Genomic DNA, 22,129 nt, shown 5'->3' with positions numbered 1-22,129 from the left:
ATATAATAATATTTAAATCATAAAAAGTTTAACATTACTATGCTGATCTTGTTTTCTCCAGGAGCTGGCTAGTTGTGGCTGGAATGGAAAGGAGAAGCACAGCTTGGCTCCGAATGTGGTAGCGTTCACTCGGAGGTTCAACCAGGTACTGTGAGGCCATCCTTGTCCTCACTTATGTTTTTATACTATAATGAATATACTTTCACGACATATGAAACACACCTAGATGAGTTTGGTTTATTTATTTGAAATTTATTGTAAATGTATGTTTTTTGTGTGTTTTAGGTGAGCTTCTGGTTGGTTAGAGAAATCTTAACTGCCCAGACTCTGAAAATCAGAGCCGAAATATTGAGCCATTTTGTAAAAATAGCAAAGGTGAGTGTTTATAATTCATTCTTACCAATTGTAATTCTTTATCATGTGGAAATACATTCATATTTCATGGCATTTATTTTCAACACATATTGCTTTCCCAAACATAATAAAATTTAGGTGTTTTAGTGAGAATTATTGCCCTATTAAAATATACCCAAACTTTAGTGAAATCCAGATCATAAGCTTTAGCTTAGATCTTACCTTTTTAATTTGGCCTGCCCTATTGCCAGCTCAGCGTAATGTTTTGTTTTTTTTTCAGCTCCATTGGAGCTATTCTGTTTTATAAGACTGCGAGTGCTCAGAGAAAGCACCACACTGATGTCACCACACGGATAAAATGCTATGAACGGTAGCAGTTTTTCAGTGTTTCCTTATGCTTTGGGATGGAAAAGCAAACATGGAATTATGAGACAATATTTTGGCAAACTGTGCTGTTACTGATACTAAAACTGAACACTTACGACATGCAAAACCTGCTTGCTTTGTCATAGTTTTTACATTAACATGGGATGATATTACAAATCCCAAAGGATGTCAGTTCACTTTATAGACTAAGAGAGACAAATGGAAACAAACCAGTGTGTAAAGTAATGTGTGTATATTGGTGTGTTTTCATATTTTATGTCAGAAACTTCTGGAGCTGAACAACCTGCATTCTTTAGTGTCTGTGGTGTCGGCTTTGCAAAGTGCTCCCATCTTCAGACTCAGCAAGACCTGGGCGGTAAGAGCCTTTGACATGTTCAACTGTTTCACCAGATTTCATTACTGCTCCCTGTGAAGCTAGTGTAGTTTTGGTTAGTGTGAATTTTCAGGAAAGATCAGTAATGAGACAACAAGCAATATATTAAAAATAATCATCATCATTTATGTATAGCTAGAAAAACATTTGGATTAGTTTTTTTCTATCAAAATATAAGCATGAGTGAAGCGCTCAGGAAATAGTGCAGATAAAGTACAGTGGTGACTTGATTTAATTTATTTTTTGTTCTTTCTTCAGAAAGGCAACACAAATTAATCTTTATACAGCTTGCTAACATCTTTATTTTTTGCATTTTTGATGCAGTTGATCAGTCGAAAAGATAAGGCCACATTTGAGAAGCTGAACTTTCTGACGTCTAAAGAGGAAAACTATACTCGTATGAGAGAGTACATACGCTCGCTGAAGATGGTACCCTGCATACCCTACCTTGGTATGTTTTCCAAACATTTACCTGGCATTAAAATATAAAGGGCAAAACAAGATCTGTCTTCTTAATACCTCAATGTGTGTGTAGAGTGTTTTTGAGCTGTGGCTTTGGTCCATATGTGTGAAAGCTTTGTTCAAAGGCTGCCTGTTACTAATGTTTAAAGTCAATCATTTTGGAGTAATCTGGAAGCAATCAAAAGATCAAATTATAATTGTATGTATTGTACAAGCTATAGAAATAAATGTAAAGACTTTTACACACACATCCATACCTTTGGGCAAATGACACACCTCTTAACAGAAAGACAAACTTCTCTATTGTTGCTGTTAAAAAAGAAAAACAAAAAACTGAGCAGTATACAGCAAACTCCCCTAGCAACACTAGTTAAAATCTGTTATAATAAATAATCATTTAAAGCAATTTTAAGGAATGCAATGCATACTGGGGGTGTTATTTACAGTACATCCAATAATTGTAAACAATACTTCAATGTGTGCTGCTGTATGTTAATGGTAGGTATTTGCATTGGGGCGAATCATCATTGTCACTTTTTTCAGAGAATAAGCTCCGCCCCTGAATTCTGCCCAGTAGACCCCATCCTGGTAGCGACTGCGGTAATGTCCCCCTCTGTACCAGACTCCGTTCAGATTTGAGTGAGCACAAGCGTTGTACCACCAACCTCCCTTCTGGTAGTGGGCACAGTTACCTGTTAACACATACAAGATTTGTCTTTATCAAAGATTTTTGTTCTCTAGATTTGGTGGTGATTTTACTTAAACATTAGGTTTAATTTTGTTATTATTTATTATGTGTATTTTGGCAACATATACACCTTTTGTGACGGTTTGGATGGGTATGACTGGCACCAGTCCAATCCCTTTAGTAATTTTTAAAATAATAAATCTGTTTGTAATCAGGCCCTTCTCACCTGTGTATGCGTCATGATCCCGGTCCAGTGTGGTGAACTGCTTGCCGTTGTGCCAGGTCAAAGAATCACCTGCATTGCCATGGTAACGTCCAACACGGAGCCGGTAAAAATCTGTCTCCGCCTCAATCCTGAAGCTGGCATACTCTGCAAAAGTTTTGCGCCCAGACCAGTCCTCCAGTGTGACCAGCAGCTTGTAGGTGCCTTGGTTGGTCAGTGAGTAGATGTTCTCCAGGCCCAGCCAGTACTCCCCATTAATGTTCCCAAAGCCTTGCTGTGAAAAACATAGTTAACATTTGTTTTAAATTAAAATAAGAAATATTGTTCATATGCTTATAGTCTCATACTCTGTATTTGTGCAACAGGAGTTTGATGGCTATGTTGTCACAGTGCAAATAAGTAATAATAAACTCTGCACATATGAGAAATTAATATATATTTGCTGGTGATTTGTCCAAACTATGGGCCCAGCTTCTTCAGCTCAAACTTTGTTTAAGAAACAAAGTTGGGGAGGCACTGGGTTACATCAGCAGGATGCTGTGCTGCCAGAAGGGATTGTGTCATCAGACTGTGAGCCTGTTGGAGTCATTCAGGGAGGGATGGGAAGTGAAGTGGGCTGGGGAATAGCTCCCGCCTCCAACATGTCTTGTTTGGCTGCTCCTTTGTTTTTATGATGCTGTTGGAACTATTCAGTACTTTTCTCTAAAGACAACAGGATGGGATACTTTTGTATTACTAGAAAACACAACACCCTGTGCAGCTTCATTATGTAATGTCAAGTGTTCTTTGGGAATAAGAGAAAAACATTCTTTGACTGTAATATAACACATGATTTGAAATACTGTTCCGTTTAGAACAACTTTTAATATGTATTGCTTATTTGAACAAACCTACTGACAGTTAACATTATTATATAAGGGCATTCCAAATACACAGAACTTTGATTACCTTATATGTCTCCCAGTTTCTGAAAAAGTTGACTGACCCGTCCTGTCTTCTCAGGATTACTGTCCACCCACCGGGGTCATGCCTCATGTCACACCAAGCCTGCATAAGCTTGTTGGCATTTTCAGGTTTGAGCAGATACATGCCGTTGACACTGTAGCCATTGTCCATAGCTTGCAGACAGTCTTTAAAGGGGCCTGCACAGAGCATAGATTGCCTTTATCACATTCTGCTGTGTTAATTGTGCTCAGAGTTGGAACAGGTCCACGATCTGGGTAGTATAAAACGTGTGTCCTCTGGAAAGTGTGGTGACTCCTGCCCTCATCTTATTTTTTGCCAAACATGACGTTCTTTCCAGTCTGAAGCACTGGCTGTGCATTCAGACAGTAATAAATATTTCCATTAATAAAACTCCTCTGTACCTGAGAAGATATGACTTGGAAATAAATACAGCACATGAATTTCTAAAACATTTATGTTGAATGTGCCATGTTTAGATTTGCTCATATGTTCTCCTCAGTTTTTAAACTACGATTTCATGTGCATGCTATGTCATTTATAGTTAAGGAAAAATCTGTTTCCATTCTTTCAGAAGTCCCAGAGAGCATTGCTTCATGTCAGGGTAATTTTTACCCTATACTCAGGTTGTCTCTGGCACCTGTTTGGAAAACGGCCCCAAAGGATGGAAAAATCACTAAACTAGATGTTGGACATGGGAACATTTAGCGCAGTAGCCTGAGAACCTGCCGCATGCATTAGCTTTAATGTAGGTCAGCATGACACGCGTGAGCCAACACACTCCTATAAGATTGGTCTTTGGGGCTCTCTATAGTTGATCACATCATTTCTATTCCTATTTTATTACCAGATTTGTAAATGGTTCCTTATTGCTGTTTCCATCTGGACATTGTTTTTGTTATCTCAGCAATTTCTGCTTATCCCTGTACAAAAACAGACTATGTACGAATTCAAACATGCTCTATTACACTCTTTTCTTGCCTCTTTAACTTGTTGGCTCTTTTATTCCTAATTTATAATGCACAGTGGGATGTATTCCCATATGACTTGTTGTATTTGTTTATGGTGCATAGATTTTTGTTGTGTGGATTTAATAACATCTACTGTATTATTGATGTGATTGATGGCTTGAAATCAAGACGGTGCTCTTTTCACTGATGTGTTTGTGGTCATTGTCATTCATGGTTTCACATGAATTTTCTTTTTATGATACAGTGGCTGAAACTTGGACCTTCTGTATGTAGTTTAAATATTTCTCCTTGTGCCTGGGTGGGATTCCCCCGGGCAGAGGACAGATTTCTCAAGGAGGATAATAAAGTGTACCCTACGCTTACATCATGACCTCATCTCTTAACTATTTAATATATTTAATGTTATACAAACGGCTACATATTTGTGAGACACTTGTCAATGGTTACGTGTACATGTAGTGGTAGTTTCTGGCCTTTTGTGTATAGATGTTGTCTTGACATTGACATTTACACAATCATTAAATTACTATAAATAAATTATTATAAATGAAATTATATCCAGAACTCACCTGAGGGTTCATTGGTGAAGCTAGATGTGGAACTGGGCAGTGTGGGAGGAGGAAGAGGGGGCAGAGCCTTGGGGTTCTGGTCATTCTGGATCTCGTTGGTCATGGAGTTGGTCATGACATTGGTCATGGTTTTGGTGTTTTGTCGGGGTAGTGTGTGAGGGTGAAAGGGCCTATAGCCCCCGGGGGACAGAGCGGGACTCTGAGCAGGTGGGGGCTGGTGCACCACAGCAGGCTGCGGACGCAAAGAGGGACTCCGGTCCACACTGACTGAAGGGGAGTAACCTCCCCGTTTACAGCGCTCCTCTAGCTGCACCAGCAGAATGCTCTGGTTGCTGGCAATCGTGGACAGGTGCTGGTACTTGTGCTCCAGCTCCCGGTAGCGGGTGGCCAGTTGTCCCATTTCGTTAGTCTGGTTGAGCATGCGCGTCTCAAGTTGGGACACCTCCAGGGCATTGTCCCTCTTACGGATGATCTCGTGCAGCAGCTGCATGTACAGCTGGGTCACTCTGGAGTTCATGTTGCGGCTCTCTTTGCGCAGCAGTTTGACTTCGTTAACGATGCCCCCGTCCACCTCCACCAGCTGCTGTAGAGCTTCAATCTGTTTCCTCTGCTTCTGTAGCTCCAGGTTCAACAGCTCCAGTTCCTGCTTATGAACCCGGCTCTCCAGCTGAGCCTCCGGCTCCTTTGAGTTCACACAGATTGCACCATTGTTTTTCTGTTGAGGCACAATAAAAGTATAGGAGCATTTGTCTGTTGGGGTAGCACTTTGGGCAACAGTACGTTTGTAGCGTTGAGGGTAAATATAATCCTTCTCAAGGATGTCCTCACTGCTCTCCATCTCTTGAGTCTCCCCCTGAAGTGAGCAGAGTGGTCCTGACAGCAGCAGGACCACAAGGACAGGGACAAACATGGTCCTGAGCTGAAGTCCTGGAAGAGAAGAAATGGAAGGCAATGAAATGATCAGGAAATTATAGATTGATTCAAAGCAGTAGTCTGTGCTTGGGTTCTGGACAATATGGCAGGGACAAGTACTGAGACATGATAGAACCATTTGTTGGTTATTTTCCAAAGACACTCAGATCTGCATTACTGAAATATCTACTACTGAGAAGAACAGCGTTTCTCTGGATATAGTGATGGCTTGGCCTCCATTTTTAAATGATTAAGTTATTACATAGTCATTTGTATGGAAAAAACACTCTTGTCACTTCAGTGGAGTTCTTGACAACAAAAAACACCTAAATTAACTTAACCTTGGCTTATAATCAAATAAATTTTTAGATGTAAATTAAATGTAATTGTTGCTTAAGCGTAACATTGTGTAGCTAACATGTTTCATTTATTTGTCCAGATCTAAAAATACCTTCTGAGGTCACATGTTTAGAGCTTATTACCAGTTCTGGAAGCATTTATTTTAATTATAGTTGTCGTAATCGAGATTTGTGCTTCACACAAAGACTATAGAATATTAAATGTGTTAATATGTTTAGGCAGATTGGCAGCAGAGTGTGGCTAATGGGGCCTCTTTGTCTGTAAATAGATTTGTAACTTTTTTCTGTGTAAGTGTTTTCAGTTGAGAGTAAGTGGAGCTCTTTAAAAAGCCCTGCAGTGTACTATCTACTACTGTGCTGTAATGGAGATGAATTGGACATTTCCTCTGCGGTGCTCAACATAACATGCTGTAATCCAGTCAGCCACAGAAGACATGGGAAAACATCTCTTTCCAAGATTATATGGCATTACAAAATTGTATTTTTTTTCCCCAAAAGTTTTGCTTTTGCTTTCACTTAGCACAAGTGATCTGGTTGCTATATCATATTTTAGTTTAAAATAATCTAATGTCTCTGCAGTGATTCAGGGTCCAAGTTGAGGTTTATGTTGTTAGTGGTGATCAAGAGAACAAGCAGTAAGCAATCTATGCAAAAGCCACATCACTATCTGTCAGACCAGCTCGTAAAAGGTGCCAACTGACATTTTAAAGAGCACCTTGAATAAAATGCCCCCATAAGCAAAGAACAACCAAAGCAATCTTTATCATCTATGTCTGCACATCACCACACACACTTGTCACTTGTTACAGAGGAAAAATCCCTACGTAAGAGAGACATAGATGTGACATAAAATTGAAAAACTGTGAACAAGGGCATTTCATTTTTTCAAATAACTTATATAATTTTATTGAATCTTATCAAGATATCAGATACTAACAGATATTAAAACTAGCCTGGAAAATATACTTGCATAAATTTGACTAAATTGGACCATTCTTGAATAGTTTTATAATTGTCTTTATCAGAACTATATGGCCTCATGGTAAGATTAATGAAGCTACTGTTTTTGTGTTGAGAAATTATATTCTATTGTTTAAATTGTGTTATTATCATTGTGCTATCAAAATTGGCATCAAGTACCTAAACTGAGTTTGACATTTTACCATTGTAGTGTCTAGCAGCGACAAAGGCAGGACTAAGTCATTTACATTTGGAGGAAGCTGCGTTTTTCTGTTGCTTGTTGCTAATTTTTGCAAATACACATACTGCTTATTTGTACAGATCTTATTTCTGTCTGGCATAGTGTTTTTGTTTTTATATAGCGCAATAGCTAAATTGGCTATGGTTTTCCAAAAATGTATTTATATTATGACTTGTACAAATAGTTAATAGCCATAGTTGGCAATAATCAATAATAATGTTAAATCTCACCTCTACTTAATTCCATATATTCCTAGTATTTTGCCAAGGTGGGCTTCTGCGGTGATCCACATGAATATGACATCATTTCGTTGGAGAGTGAAATAAAGCCCAGTCCAGTTCCAGAGTGTGTTCAGATTGTTGTGAGCTCACTCATCTGCTGTAGCACAAAAAGGCAGCACAGCCCTCCTGCTGCCCCCCTCCCATCAGAAGTGAGCCTCTTCAGGAGTAATGAGGCTGAGAGCTGCTGGGACGCCTCCTGTCCCACCCCTTACACAGGGCAGTCCTCCTCCCTGTGCCCCTGTAAGCCCTCGTCCCTTATGGCTATCTCTGCTTTGTTCCAGTTGTATTGATCTCAGCAGGGGAATAGGGACCAGACGCACATGTAAGCGTCTTCTGGAGTGACAAGCCAGAGACAGGACTGGAGCATGTGATGGGTGACCTCTTGACTCCAATGTGACGAGACTGCTGCTTTGAAAGACATGTTCACAGACTTCATAATCACCTAAGTTGCCCTAAATGACCTTAGTGTTTTTGCGACAATCTACTATTAAAAATGGTAACTTTATTTCACATAGATTAACATTTATGGTATAACATTGTTAATTGTGTTTTCCTGGACAAGGGAAGTTATATAAAATCACTTTTTTTTTTTGTCCAAGTGAGTTTAATTTGTTCCAGCTTAAATTGAGCTGTTCCGAGACAGAGTTTGGAGACGCTTATTATAGAAATTGTTTTCGTGCAAGATATGCTGAAATGAGACACATTCATCTGATTTATTCACATTTAACCACACTTCTTGTTTCCCCATAGAAAAACAAACTGCACATTACTATCAGTGAATGAAAAGTTCTTCATTCAAGCTCTCTGCCTTTTCTTAATATCTCTTTATACTCACATAATAATCCTTAAAACTACTGTGTGCAAATGGTGCATGTTCAATCTTGTGTTCACCTTCCTTTTGAGTCTTTTGCTTTGATTCACTAGATTGTGATAAACAAGAGTCACACTCTAGTGTATGGTATGTTCAGCATGTGCTCTTTAGCTTTATTTATGTTTGTTTAGCATCTTTCAATGATAATTCAGAAAGACACAGAGTGAATGACAGCTGATCTCAGCACAGGTCTGTAGCTGCTTTAATGATTTAGAGCCTGGTCAGGAAGTGAAGTTGTCAAATTTTAGAGAGCATCTGAAAGACATTAAACGTCACGCTTGTGTCTGGGAAACCTTTATGGAAAATATTTGTTTAGTCCACTGTTACTATGTAAAACTCTTATGAATGAACATGTGTTGCCATCCTACCCGATATGTTCTAATCTACAGGCAATGAATGGAAGATGGGTGGAGATTTCTACTTTGAGGACAGAGTTGAGTAATGACGCTACCCTGATCCGTAAAATCTGAACAAGAGGACATGGAAATATTTCACAGCTTCTTTTAACTCTGAATTATGAGGAGGTGTAATGATCTGAGCCCAGTTTATTCAAACTGTGAAATGCTGCTCTTTGAGTTGGGTCCAGACACGGGCCTAGGTGCTAACCAATGTTTCTACAAGTGTTTTCCAACTCTCTTTGCTCTCATCTGTCTTTCATCTTTTATGCACCCAGTAAACATAGGACTTTCAGAGTAAATTAATGGCCATATTGTAGTTGGACCATGAAATTACTTTAATTTCTAAACTGTGCTGAACCATTTGGACCATCTCCAAAATGAACCTTAAATGAGAAAAAAAGCATATGTGGCTCTGTGTTGATCATCCAGTGTCACCAGGTTGCACCTAGTGCATGTTTGAGAATGTCCTTTATGAACTTTAATGATTCCCGCTCAGTTAAAACACAAATGAAAGCCTCTATTGAACTTGAATAGTCCCTGTCTCCACCCATAGATCACTCAGTAAGAAACATTTAGGTGCTTTTCATCATGTTGAGAAAGAAGCTTAACCAAGACAAACATAGTGGACAGAGACTGGGGTCAGCCTCATTGAATTCTCTTCCCGTTTGAGCAGTTCAGTATTCTAACGTCAGGACCACACATACTGACTGAGCATGTGAGAGGACATTTGCAGGAAATAGGTGAATGCTACTGGAGCAGAACCACCACAGGTACATGATGTGCCCCAGCTGCCCCAGCATTGTCCTCTGGAAGGTCAAGGCATCAGACCTCTGACCTTTTGGCATCTGAACTTTTGTTATGGGGCAAGACTTCTGTGAGAGAATGTTTCTCACTGTGCCGCTTTTAGGAATTAAATTGTCAAAATCCCTCATCTTAAAAAACATCCATAAAAGATACCTAATCCAAAACCATATAACTCCTGAATTACTACTGGTAAAAGCATTTATCACACCATAATGTCAATACTGTGAGACTGCTGTGTGACTGCAAGCTCACATAGAATTCTAAAGCCTAATATTGAACCAAAGGTCTAAGGTGTTCTACACACTGTTCCTGACAATATAAATACTACTTGTATTAAAATAAAATGGAAGATAATTTGAGTAATTCTGTGTGAATTAACAAAGTTTCCTATATCACTCAAACTCGAAGATGCAGAGAAAAATGATTTATTTGTACTTGCCAACATATAAATCTTGATTGTGTCACAAGTGAGGCACATCAGCTAACAAAGTTCTTCTCTTGTTTTTCATATTCCTCTTAAAATAGATGTACAGAAAAATACATTTAGAAAATGTTATTTAATTTTGGATTTCTGATTTGCAGGTAAGTTGTAGGTCTACTACCCCTCACCATTTCCATAGCCATGTTGGAAGCTGCCCTCATAAGTTATCCTTTGCTTGTAATGAAATGAATGTAACTTTGGGTGCCAAAGATGAGCCGCCTGCACAGGTGCAGAGTTGGTTTGCAGCTCTTTTTACTGGAGTTCTGTTACGTTTATTAATGCACATACCCCAGCATGTCCACCTGTGCCCTTTGCTCTTTCCAAGCCCTCGTAAAACACCTCGTCTTTTCCACATCCCATCTCCAGCTCAGGAGATGTTTCCACTAAACAGCATCTTGCCTCAAGAAGTGGGGGGGTGCATGTGTGTGTGTGTGTGTGTGTGTATACACTGACTAAAATAAGTATTTGAACACCCTGCTATTTTGCAAGTTCTCCCACTTAGAAATCTGGTCTGAAATTTTCATCATAGGTGCATGTTCACTGTGAGAGACATAATCTAAAAAGAAAAATCCAGAAATCACAATGTATGATTTTTTTGTATGATACAGCTGCAAATAAGTATTTGAACACCTGTCTATCAGCTAGAATTCTGACCCTCAAAGACCTGTTAGTCTGCCTTTAAAAAGTTCACCTCCACTCCATTTATTATCCTAAATCAGATGGACCTGTTTGAGGACGTCAGCTGCATAAAGACACCTATCCACCCCATACAATCAGTAAGACTCCACCTACTAACATGGCCAAGAAAGAGCTGTCCAAAGACACCAGAGACAAAATTGTACACCTCCACAAGGCTGGAAAGGGATATGGGGAAATTGCCAAGCAGCTTGGTGAAAAAAGGTCCACTGTTGGAGCAATCATTAGAAAATGGAAGAAGCTAAACATGGCTCCATGCAAGATCTCACCTCGTGGGGTCTCAATGATCCTAAGATAGGTGAGGAATCAGCCCAGAACTACACGGGAGGAGCTGGTCAATGACCTGAAAAGAGCTGGGACCACCGTTTCCAAGGTTACTGTTGGTAATACACTAAGGCGTCATGGTTTGAAATCATGCATGGCACGGAAGGTTCCCCTGCTTAAACCAGCACATGTCAAGGCCCATCTTAAGTTTGCCAATGACCATTTGGATGATGATGGGAGAAAGTCATGTGGTCAGATGAGACCAAAATAGAACTTTCTGGTCATAATTCCAATAAGTGTGTTTGGAGGAAGAAGAATAATGAGTACCATCCCAAGAAAACCATCCCTACTGTGAAGCATGGGAGTGATAGCATCATGCTTTGGGGGTGTTTTTCTGCACATAGGCAGGGCGACTGCACTGTATTAAGGAGAAGATGACCGGGGTCATGTATTGCAAGATTTTGGGGAACAACCTCCTTCCCTCAGTTAGAGCATTGAAGATGGGTCGAGGCTGGGTCTTCCAACATGACAATGACCCGAAGCACACAGCCAGGATAAGCAAGGAGTGGTTCAGTAAGAAGCACATCAAGGTTCTGGCGTGGCCTAGCCAGTCTCCAGACCTAAACCCAATAGAAAATCTTTGGAGGGAGCTCAAACTCCGTGTTTCTCAGCGACATCCCAGAAACCTGACTGATCTACAGAAGATCTGTGTGGAGGAGTGGGCCAAAATCCCTCCTGCAGTGTGTACAAACCTGGTGAAAAACTACAGGAAACGTTTGACCTCTGTAATTGCAAACAAAGGCTACTGTACCAAATATTAACATTGATTTTCTCAGGTGTTCAAATACTTATTTGCAGCTGTATCATACAAATAAATAGTTAAAAAATCATACTTTGTGATTTCTGGATTTTTCTTTTTAGATTATGTCTCTCACAGTGGACATGCATCCCTCCATGATTTCTAAGTGGGAGAACTTGCAAAATAGCAGGGTGTTCAAATACTTATTTTCCTCACTGTATGTGTGTGTGTGTATGTATGTGTATGTATGTGTATGTATGTGTGTGTGTGTGTGTGTGTGTGTGTGTGTGTGTGTGTGTGTGTGTGTATGTTAAGTATATTATAAAAGAACAACAGCAACAACTTTTCTTAACATTCCAGACATGGCTATTAAAGTGTTCAGAATTGACCAAATCCTCACAGTACAAACTGTGATACAGTAGGATGAGAGCTGACAGCTGTATTTAATGGCAAAATACTGTTTATATTTGTGTTAACATTCAAATTCTGCATGTGTTTTTGTAAAGCTGAGCCATCCTCGCTGTGGAGCTTTAGTTGTACACATGAAATGAGGCTTGTGTTAATTTTATTCCCTTCTTGTAACATGTTCCTGTGTCAGTGACCTCTTGAGGAAGCTGGACATTATATGGGGCTTTTGTTTTTATTGTTTTCCGTGACATCCTATGCAGGGCTCAGTGTTAGTCTTACCTCAGACAAACAGAATTTAAAATGTCTTTTATTGGGACTGTTATGGCAAAACACATAAATAGATGCTCACTTACAGATCTGTGTGGTATTAGTGGCCTTTAACACAAATCAGTTTGGGTCATTTAATATCGGTTGCTACCTTGACTTGTTGGGATCATAGAAGTTGTGACCTTGAATACCATTTAATGGCAGTTTTAAGGCTCCTTTCTACAGAGACCACATGCTAATTTCTTACATGTTTTAGCTAGATTTCTAGGCTTAACCACACATACCAGCTTATGATATAAGACCAACATTGTTAAACCTGCACATTACTCTGAGGAAAACCATGATCATGGCTTGTGTGTGTGAGTGGTTTTATTTGATGTTGTTTTATTGTGTGACTGCAATCATTGTTGTCAACATATGTTCAACATCCGAACCAGCTGTCCAGTGTAAACAAATGCATAACCGGTATTATGAATACAAGGGTCCTGTGGAGCTATTAAATAAAGCCAGAAGTCTCTAATTATACATTTTCAAAACACAGTTGGGGATTTAAGAGCAAAGCCAGACAAATGCTGAATACTCCTCTGTACTGGCATTTAATGAACCCTTTCCTCTGAAACCTTTTCCTCTTGTGATCTCACTAAGGATTTACTTTATTTGTTTTAACAACAGCCTTACATGACAACTGCATGTGCTTTGATTTGGAATGCAGTACAACTATAAATCATTATTTAAAGGTGCATTATGTAACTTTTCTGGTAGAGGGTCAGATCTGAGCAATAAAAACACCTGTAACCACAAGACTATATGTCACTATATCTGGTTTAATCAGGAAAAGGGTCAGTAACATAATATGCAGATGTTTGCAAGTACAAATGTACAACTCTCATTTATTTATTTTTTTTCTAATTGAACCAACACACTGCACACAAAGAGGAGCAGTGAATATCAAAAAAAAGGGAATAATGGAATCTCTGTGTTGTGTCTGTCTCTGTGTAGATCAGAGGAAGTTGTTCATTGTCAATTCTTTGCTCGATTCCTTAGTTTTGTTTAGTTTTTTTAATTCAATGACAATAATCTATCCATATTACATTACCACTAAAATAATTCATTATATTATCATTACTTTCTTCACCTCAACGTTCTTCCCCTGTAAAGTGCATACAGGCCCCTTCATTTGACCTGTCATTGACTGGGAGGCCACCCTGCGCTTGAAACCTTAATACAGTATAATTCATGTGGGTTTAACTGGAAAGATGTTACTCAAAGACCAACAAGACTGTCACTCAAGGCTTTTCCAGTGTACCATAATGCCAGCTTTGAAGAAACTGTGATTATTGGTTTTATTTGGAAAGTTAAACATAAGAATAACCACATGAAACCTATTCATTTTTACTGTTTCACTAAGTGCAGAAGAATTTATATGCTGGTGTCTTACCCTCATATATGTTGGTGGTTGGCCATGATGTCCATGGATATTTTAAAGGTGTAATGGTACATGTATTTGTGCCTGAACTGTTTTGGTATGAGACGTTCGGTTCGGTGCAGGGCTGTGCATGAGTGAGTTCCCTCAGTTTGTGTGTGTTTACATTCTGCCACTACATGTACAACTACGACGAAAAACTCGGCTCTTTAATATTCAGGAGGGAATTTGTTGCTTATTTGAGAATATTATTTGTATGTATGTGTGTATGTATGTGTGTGTATATATATGTGTATATGTGTGTGTGTGTGTGTGTGTGTGTGTGTGTGTGTGTGTATGTATATATATACACACACACACACACACACACACACACACACACACACACACACACACACACACACACACACACACACACACACACACACACACACACACACACACACACACACACACACACACACACACACACACACACACACATATACATATATATACGTATATATATGTATACGTGTGTGTGTGTGTATATAGATATAGATAGATAGATAATTTTATTTATATATATATATAATAAGAGAGAGAGAGAGAGAGAGAGAGATAGATATGTATGTAATTTATTTATTAAGCCGATTATATGCACACTCATATCTGACATTCGGAACATTTCTACTCAACTTTATAAACTGTACACAGTAATTAAGACAAATTATAGGAAAGTTTGTGACTCGTCGCACATTGGCATTTATTTTATGACACATTTCTGGTAACACAGTTGACCAAAGGAAAAATGGAGCACATCAGATCTTTCAGCTCTTCAGCTTAAGTTCCATGGTACAAATGAAATAGTGTTCAGTTCTTCTCATAATGTGTTTCTGTTACAGGGATCTACCTGCTGGACATGATTTACATAGACTCGGCCTATCCTGCGTCAGATAGCATCATCGAGACGGAGCAGAGAGCCAATCAAATGAACAACCTTCTGAGAGTCATTTCAGATTTGCAGATGTCCTGTAACTATGGTAAGCTGTGTGGACTTGTACTGATTAACTTCAGTGCATTTGACTGTATTGTTACGCATTGCCTCTTGTGCCGTATTCTATTAGTTTTGCTTCACAAACCCGATACTTTTGGGCTCCCCTTAGATCACCTGGTGACCCTGCCGCACGTCCAGAAGTACCTCATGTCTGTACGCTACATCGAGGAGCTGCAAAAGTTTGTGGAGGATGACAACTTTAAGTAGGTTTCAGAAACACTTTGACAAAAAAAACATTAAACACTGATGATTTTAATAACTGCTGTAGGAATGTGTTAGAACACAGATGTGTATAGAGGGGGTGCGTCACAGGAAATAGACAGTGGCTGTTTATTCTTCTCCACATGGAGCACTCCTAATAACTTTCTCAGCCACAATCACAGTGCAGGATTCTGTGGCCTTGCTGTTGAACTCTTTCTTGGCAGGTCTTTGATAGCTTTGGTTTAGCCCTTTTGTCAGCAGTGCATTGATCTATCTTAGCAGACATAGCTCAAATGATTATTCACTCTTTTTTGTTGGCTCTTTTTTTGTTCCATCTTGTTACCGAATAAAATAAAAGGTGGAGTTTCATTCATTTGCCAGATTATGTAACTTTTTGTATGGTAAAGGAACACACTTTCCAATATAATTAGGCTGATTTCATAAGAAAAACACTGCACAGTTAAATTAACCTGTAATAGGTCAAACATATACTACTACTGAATAATAATTTTCACATTGCAAAAAAGATCTGGACTTGGAAAGTCAAATAATGAATGTTTGAATCTGTAACTGCTTTTGACACTAGGTATTCCATCAAAAGTGCTCAGGAATGTGTAATGAAACACATTCTCGTGAAGCTGACTCATGCTATAACAGAAAACCAAAAGAGGCAACAATCAAAAAAATAAGTTAGTCATAGTGTTCAAGACAAAAACACAACTCGCCCCCAGATTAATCCACTTGCTAATGTAAAAAATTTAAATATGCAAAAATAAGGATTTAGTATGGTACTTCACAACTAATGACTGAAATTATGTTCTTAAGTATTCTAGTTATGTTTTTGGTTATATTGATTATTTTCATTTACTACATGTAAAACTAAACTCTGTTAAATCTGGTTTAAATTATTAATGTCAGCGTTTTTGCTACTGTCACTCTTTAGTCAGTATTAAGCATGTCTCTTTGTAGGATCTCTCTGAAGATTGAACCTGGAAACAGCTCCCCTCGCATCGCTTCATCTAAAGAGGACCTTGCAGGTACAAGACTGTTAGATCATCTTTTGACTAAACACTGGCAGCTGTGTCCACAATATATGATATCTCAGCTCTCTTTACTCCTCTCAGTTTATGACTTTTTTTAGGTTTGGAAAATTTGCACAATATAGTTCGTCTACTTATTATTTCATTAGGTTTGTTAAAAATTATTGCTCATGTTAAAATGAAGAGGAAAGTCCCTTACTTAACTGTTGATAAAGCAGACTAACCACAAACTGCTCTTCATCGCCTGCCAAGTGGAGTCTTAGCAGAAAAGGGCTGTATTAAGAAAATGTGACAACTTCAGCCAGGCTCCATTGCATGAGCCATGTTTGTGGTGTTGAGGAGGCTGAGGTGAGGTAATGCATCTGGAACACGCCGGGTTTAGGTCAAACTAATGAAAAAAGATGAACCACATCAAAGTGCCACCTTTTGTGCATGAGACGTTTACATGATTATAGGAAATTGAGATGCTAGCAGCTTGAACCAATTGCATTCAAAAAGTTGTACTATTGTACTATCAGCTACTAGATCAGTGGTTTTCAGTACTTTGGTGGTATATTTCTGGAGGTCCTCAGCAGTTAATAAAGCCCTTTTATTTTGGTATTATTTCTACTTAAAAATACATTGTGTAATTTTTCTGGTAGAAGGTCTGTCAAATGCTTTTCTCCATGGAGATGTTATTGCTTTGTCTGGAATGTTTCACAGTATGGGATTAAAGCTTTCCATCTTCACTGAGACCAAACCAGATGAAATTACAGGTCACATCTGTGTAGAGGCAACCCCGTCAGAATACATGTTTTTCTAGTATTTTTGAGCTGTAAAATCACCTGCAATTTAATAAATGTAAGGTAGAGCTGTTTAATGTCATACTGTGGAACATTCCAGGCAGAGCGATGACGTATCCATGGAAACAAACAGGTGATGAATCCTCCACCAGAAAAGTTACATAATGCACTTTTAAGTTAGAGCTTGTTCTGCTTTAGGTACAACCCATTCATTGAATACTGCTCACAAAAAAACTACAGCTATTGAGCTATTTTACAGTGGACTGAATCATAATGAGTGTTTGTTTCACAGGTTTCAGCTTCCAGTTTCAAGGAGACTGTAATGGCAGTTTCAAATCCACAAGCTGCCTCTATAACTGAAAAGACATGGCTTTAGCTTGGTTCATATGTCTCAAGTGAAAATGGACAGATTCAATGTCTTAACTTACAGAATATTGTTTATAGGGTTTAATTAATAGTAAGCTGGCCACATAGCCCATCTGGCTATGAGCTACAAGACTCCAGCCCCAAAGGTTCCACCGTAAACACCTTAAATAAATGTAGGACAAAATGGCCTCTCCTAGAACATTTTGAGGACTTTTAACCAATCAAAATCATAAATTTTTCTTCACTCTGAATTCTATGAATATCGACATGAAGTAATATTGTGCCACACTTATTGGTCTTACTGTGTATTGCGGAGGCATTATTAGCGTGACCTCTGGATACATAATTTTCCATGTTCTCAAATGTGCAGTCTTTAAAAATAAACAGAATGTTGAGTGTCCAGGATGTACTTAAAGTTTGCACTGTGTTTTGCAGATGTGGAGCAGCTTGCCTGTAAATAGTGAAAACGTGTCTGGTCTGTAATATTCACTCATGTCTGTTTATTCAGTCATAAACAACATACCAACTTTGTCCATGGAGGATCATAAATGCATGCAATTGAAAGCAAACTCAAGCAGGCAGTTATAAAGTGATCATATTTCAGGTAAATAATTTAATTGTGGAGTGTGTAAAGTTGGAGCTGACTAAATTGTCCCATGAACAGAGCCGTTAATAGCCCTTTGATTACAGCAGTGTGTTCAGGGACCACAGTGATCACTTTCCATAGTCTCATGTCCAAATGACCCGCCACATGTGGGGGTTTGTTTGCTGCTGTTACTGTGGCGACCATTCTTTTTGTCTGCTTCCACTTAAGACGCATTTTAGTCCTATGTGTTGGCTGAGTGGGTAAAATAAAAATTTTACATTTCACAGCTACAGCTTCTCAAGCAGGACCAAAACAAATAACTGTCTTTATCAATGTGGGTTCCAAAGGTTTTGTAACATGTTGGATGTGATTTTTATTTTATAAAATATAAGTAAATTGCTGGTTAATTTGGTTTCTGTGACCAAGCTTAAAAGTCTATATTTATTAAAACTTTGAGCCAATGTCTGGTCTTAACAAACATTACATGAAACATGTTCTTATTTAGTTTTTGGATCAGGCTGGAGTACTCCTTTGAGAAGCACATCGCGTGAGGCGGTTTAGTGACATCAGTGAACTATGCAATGATGACTCTTCTAAAAGACACACAGAACACAAGTTTCACAACACTCATCCTAAATTAAAGAGCAGCACAATGTTTCATTTCTAGTAACCTGTTTCAAATTCAAGCAGAAAAACACACTTAAAAAAACACTTTTATCACTGAACTCAGATGAAGGAGCTGAGTAAGCACAGAGCTGCTCATGTTTGGCTTCAAGTGAACGCTAATCATCTGGAAATTACTTCTTTAAAAGCTCTTGCCTAAAGATTTTCAGATGTTAAAAATAACATAACTGACACAGAGACCTCATCTCACATTTAGGAAAGAAAATCCCAACCACAAACCACAATAAAGTCAAAATAGTGCAATAGTGTTTATAAAAGCTGAAAATGTTGTCAAAATAAAATACTTTCCTCATACCTTTGACTGTGATCACTGCTGACGAAGCACACCAACCACATATTTATTACTTCAGACTTGACTAATTAAAGCACATTAAGGCCCATTTGCCTCAGGGATCACTTTATAACCCACATTACATGGACTCCTACTACTTTAACGGCATCAAATCATTATTGTGATTAGCCATTTGTAAATGAGCAAAAGTTTCCTTCTCATTAACAGAAGAGTTTGCTCACTAATTTGAACTGATTCCATACAATACCACCAGTTGGAATGCATGGATTTCAGTTACCAACCAGATCAACAACAACCAGTATGTTCTGTGTTTCAGAGAGAGCTCATTATTATTTTTTTGTTTGATTTCCTTTTTTTCTTTTCAAAAACAATATAGTAATGGCTATCAAAATTCATAAACATAAACAGGATAGACTAATCGTACAGTTAACACAAAAAATAAGCCAATTACTCATCCAATGTCCAAATTCTGTTCCAAACCACATGCCTTTACTGACAGAGGACTGGCTGTAGACAACTTGATTAAAAACACCCAAGATGACCATTGACGATAAGATATGACTGAATCTTGAGCTCAATACAAATTCTGTTATTTTGCAGCTCTAGGGGAAAATAACATGTTTCTGTGATGGCAATTAGTTTTAAAATGACTTGAAATTCAGTTCACAGTATTCTAGACAGAAGTTGGAGTTTGTACTGTATCTTATTTGTACTGTATCTTGTACTGTATGGTTATGGTTGAATTTTACCAGGGAAAGCGCTGGTAAAAGATCTCAATGTCAAAATAAAGGCTTATAAAGCTTCATACCATAATGAATTTGGCAAACTTCATAATACTGCAGCCTATATGATGGTCACTGAAGGGCAGAATATTTTAGCACAAATCTTCACCACTTGCTTTCAATAACTACTTGTGTTTCAGGCCTTTCTGAGGTCTCTGTGTCCATGAGATACAGCCGACGGCCAACGTGTCCTGATGCATCTGTGGGTGTGCGCATCCCCACACCCCCTCCATCTCATCACAGGAAGAGCCACAGCTTGGGAAACAAGTGAGTAGCACTGCTGCTTTCCACTATGGTGCTTAAAAGTGAGGGCAACTTCTGATTCTTGAAATAAAATTGCTCTTTTTTTTTTTTTTTTTTTTAGAAAAGTCTGTGGGGAAATCTGTTTGCCTTGTGAAACCATATGCCCCATATGTACTTAACTGTACTTAATTCCAACAGCATGTACTAAAGATGATCTGACTTTAAGGATGATTTTGTCCACAGTATGATGTGCCAGTATGGCATGTCTGAGAGCCGCAGTGCCACATTTCCCATAGAGAAAGCACGCCACCTGCTGGACGACAGCTTCCTGGAATCCCAGAGCCCCGTCAGAAACGATCCACATAGTACTTCAGTATCCAATGGCCTCTCACTCGGTGCGTTGTGGACTTTTATTATGCTTTTATTGAAATGTATGAATAGTTAATTAAAAGTATGTTTATTAACAGGAAGCAGTGAAAGTTCTTTTGGTGAAGAATTGTCTCCTGGAATAGGAGAGAGGTGAGCAATAATAACTATATTATGTGTGTGTGTATGTATATATATATATATATATATATATATATATATATATATATATATATATGTTATGTGTGTGTATGTGTATATATATATATATATATACACACACACACACATATATAAAATGTGTGTGTGTGTATAAAATTTGTTTGGTTATTTTTATAAACTCTGATCTGATTTAATTAGTGTTCACCCTCAATACGAGACTAGACATTCAATGCTCTCACAATTCAGAGCAGATAAAATTAGTGTTGTGTGTGTGTGTTAATATAGATGTTAATATGGTGTAGAAATATCTGCTCTGAGCCCACATTGACTGTGACACTGTGAAAAACAGGAGCCGCATGTATGCCACACTGGGCCCAAACTGGAGAGTCCCACTACGCACCTCGCCTCGCAGTCGGAGCTATGTTTTCAGGTACAGTCAGAGCTCTGCCCAATAACCACTGTCTATCTCCTATATGCATCTTAGTGACTGACTCTGTGTAGTCATCCTCACCTACTGCTTTGTATGTTACCATCCAAACACTGATATTAACAGGAGTTTTGTCTTATTACACATACTGATAAATATTACTATTAGCTATAGAACTTGGGTTTACAGTATTACATTATTACATACCTCCATATATTGTATAAATCTTATCTGTGCTTTAGATGAGGTATCCATTGTCAATATGCTTTGTCTTGAGTTTTCTGAATTTTGAGAAAATGCTTTTTTTTTTTTAAATAAAAAGAAATAACCAAAGTCCTGTTGTAATCTTAACAATGTCTTTGTTTATAATTTCATTGGTAGCTCATCTCCTGGAAACTGCTACAACTGCTGTGAGGCCAGTAATGTGACTATAGAGGGCCCACTACGGAGGAAAACGCTGCTAAAAGAGGGGCGCAAACCAAAGGTGAAATATTTTGCTATGTATCTGTCATCACAACAGGCCTCAGAATGAGAATTGAAAATATTACTTTTTTTCTGTTTGTAGTTGTCATCCTGGACAAGGTTTTGGATTTCTCTATCAGGATCAACACTCACTTTTTATGGTGCGAAAGCACTTAGAGCCTCTGAGAGAAAACATGTAAGTTTGTAGACATTAGTTAATTTAATATGGCAAAGGCTTGTATAATAAGTTTTATATGTGTGCTTAGTATAAGTCCAGTCCTTGTAAGAAGGTATGTGTAACTGGCTGGATGGTGGTACTACCAGACGACCCTGCCCGACCTAACATTTTTCAGCTAAATGACCCAGATAAAGGTACTATATAGGTGATACTCTAAATATGTTATTTATTTTGTTGGTTTGTGAGTTTGCTTCTCTCCTCTCCTGCTAGGCAATGTTTACAAGTTCCAGACTGGATCCAGGTTTTCGGCAATCATCTGGCACAAAAATCTGGAGGAAGCAAGCAGAAGCAGCAAACCTCAGGTAAAA

General features: G+C 38.4%; 2 protein-coding genes across 5 annotated transcripts in view; one reads left to right on the top strand and one right to left on the bottom strand.

Annotated features, from left to right (window-relative positions):
- Positions 1 to 22,129, top strand: part of LOC110161652 (ras-specific guanine nucleotide-releasing factor RalGPS1) — a 29,968-nt gene that overhangs the window by 5,476 nt on the left and 2,363 nt on the right. Inside the window, exons 5-19 of one of the 4 annotated variants that reach the window (XM_020926444.2) lie at positions 62 to 145; positions 286 to 375; positions 1,004 to 1,096; positions 1,439 to 1,565; positions 15,039 to 15,176; positions 15,300 to 15,393; positions 16,361 to 16,428; positions 20,064 to 20,190; positions 20,410 to 20,561; positions 20,634 to 20,685; positions 21,044 to 21,124; positions 21,503 to 21,605; positions 21,687 to 21,779; positions 21,850 to 21,955; positions 22,032 to 22,123. In XM_020926444.2, the coding sequence (XP_020782103.1) occupies positions 62 to 145; positions 286 to 375; positions 1,004 to 1,096; positions 1,439 to 1,565; positions 15,039 to 15,176; positions 15,300 to 15,393; positions 16,361 to 16,428; positions 20,064 to 20,190; positions 20,410 to 20,561; positions 20,634 to 20,685; positions 21,044 to 21,124; positions 21,503 to 21,605; positions 21,687 to 21,779; positions 21,850 to 21,955; positions 22,032 to 22,123 (1,500 nt within the window). Of the gene's footprint in view, positions 1 to 61; positions 146 to 285; positions 376 to 1,003; positions 1,097 to 1,438; positions 1,566 to 15,038; positions 15,177 to 15,299; positions 15,394 to 16,360; positions 16,429 to 18,014; positions 20,191 to 20,287; positions 20,562 to 20,633; positions 20,686 to 21,043; positions 21,125 to 21,502; positions 21,606 to 21,686; positions 21,780 to 21,849; positions 21,956 to 22,031; positions 22,124 to 22,129 lie in introns of those variants that run through there. The other 3 variants (XM_055153362.1, XM_055153365.1, XM_055153364.1) reach the window with 3 other exon arrangements.
- Positions 1,657 to 7,874, bottom strand: LOC110161653 (angiopoietin-related protein 2-like). The gene is made up of 5 exons (XM_020926445.2): positions 7,693 to 7,874; positions 4,991 to 5,917; positions 3,436 to 3,629; positions 2,491 to 2,761; positions 1,657 to 2,268 (listed from the first exon to the last, which is right to left on the bottom strand). Exons 1-5 carry the CDS (start codon positions 7,706 to 7,708, stop codon positions 2,069 to 2,071), a joined length of 1,608 nt encoding a protein of 535 aa, XP_020782104.1. The 5' UTR covers positions 7,709 to 7,874; the 3' UTR covers positions 1,657 to 2,068.

The sequence above is a fragment of the Boleophthalmus pectinirostris genome, unplaced genomic scaffold, assembly GCF_026225935.1.
Source record: "Boleophthalmus pectinirostris isolate CB_2022bp ecotype Guang Dong unplaced genomic scaffold, ASM2622593v1 HiC_scaffold_18, whole genome shotgun sequence".
Taxonomy (NCBI): domain Eukaryota; kingdom Metazoa; phylum Chordata; class Actinopteri; order Gobiiformes; family Gobiidae; genus Boleophthalmus; species Boleophthalmus pectinirostris.
The sequence above is the reverse complement of the archived record's forward strand: the minus strand, read 5'-3'. Positions and strand labels throughout refer to the sequence as shown.

Bases quoted from the DNA above. Each gene is read 5' to 3' on its own strand.
- LOC110161653 (XM_020926445.2), bottom strand. The intron at 2,762-3,435 runs GTAATCAAAGTT...TGTTTTTCACAG, and splicing joins GAAACTGGGAGACATATAAG to CAAGGCTTTGGGAACATTAA. The intron at 2,269-2,490 runs GTGAGAAGGGCC...ATGTGTTAACAG, and splicing joins GGATCATGACGCATACACAG to GTAACTGTGCCCACTACCAG.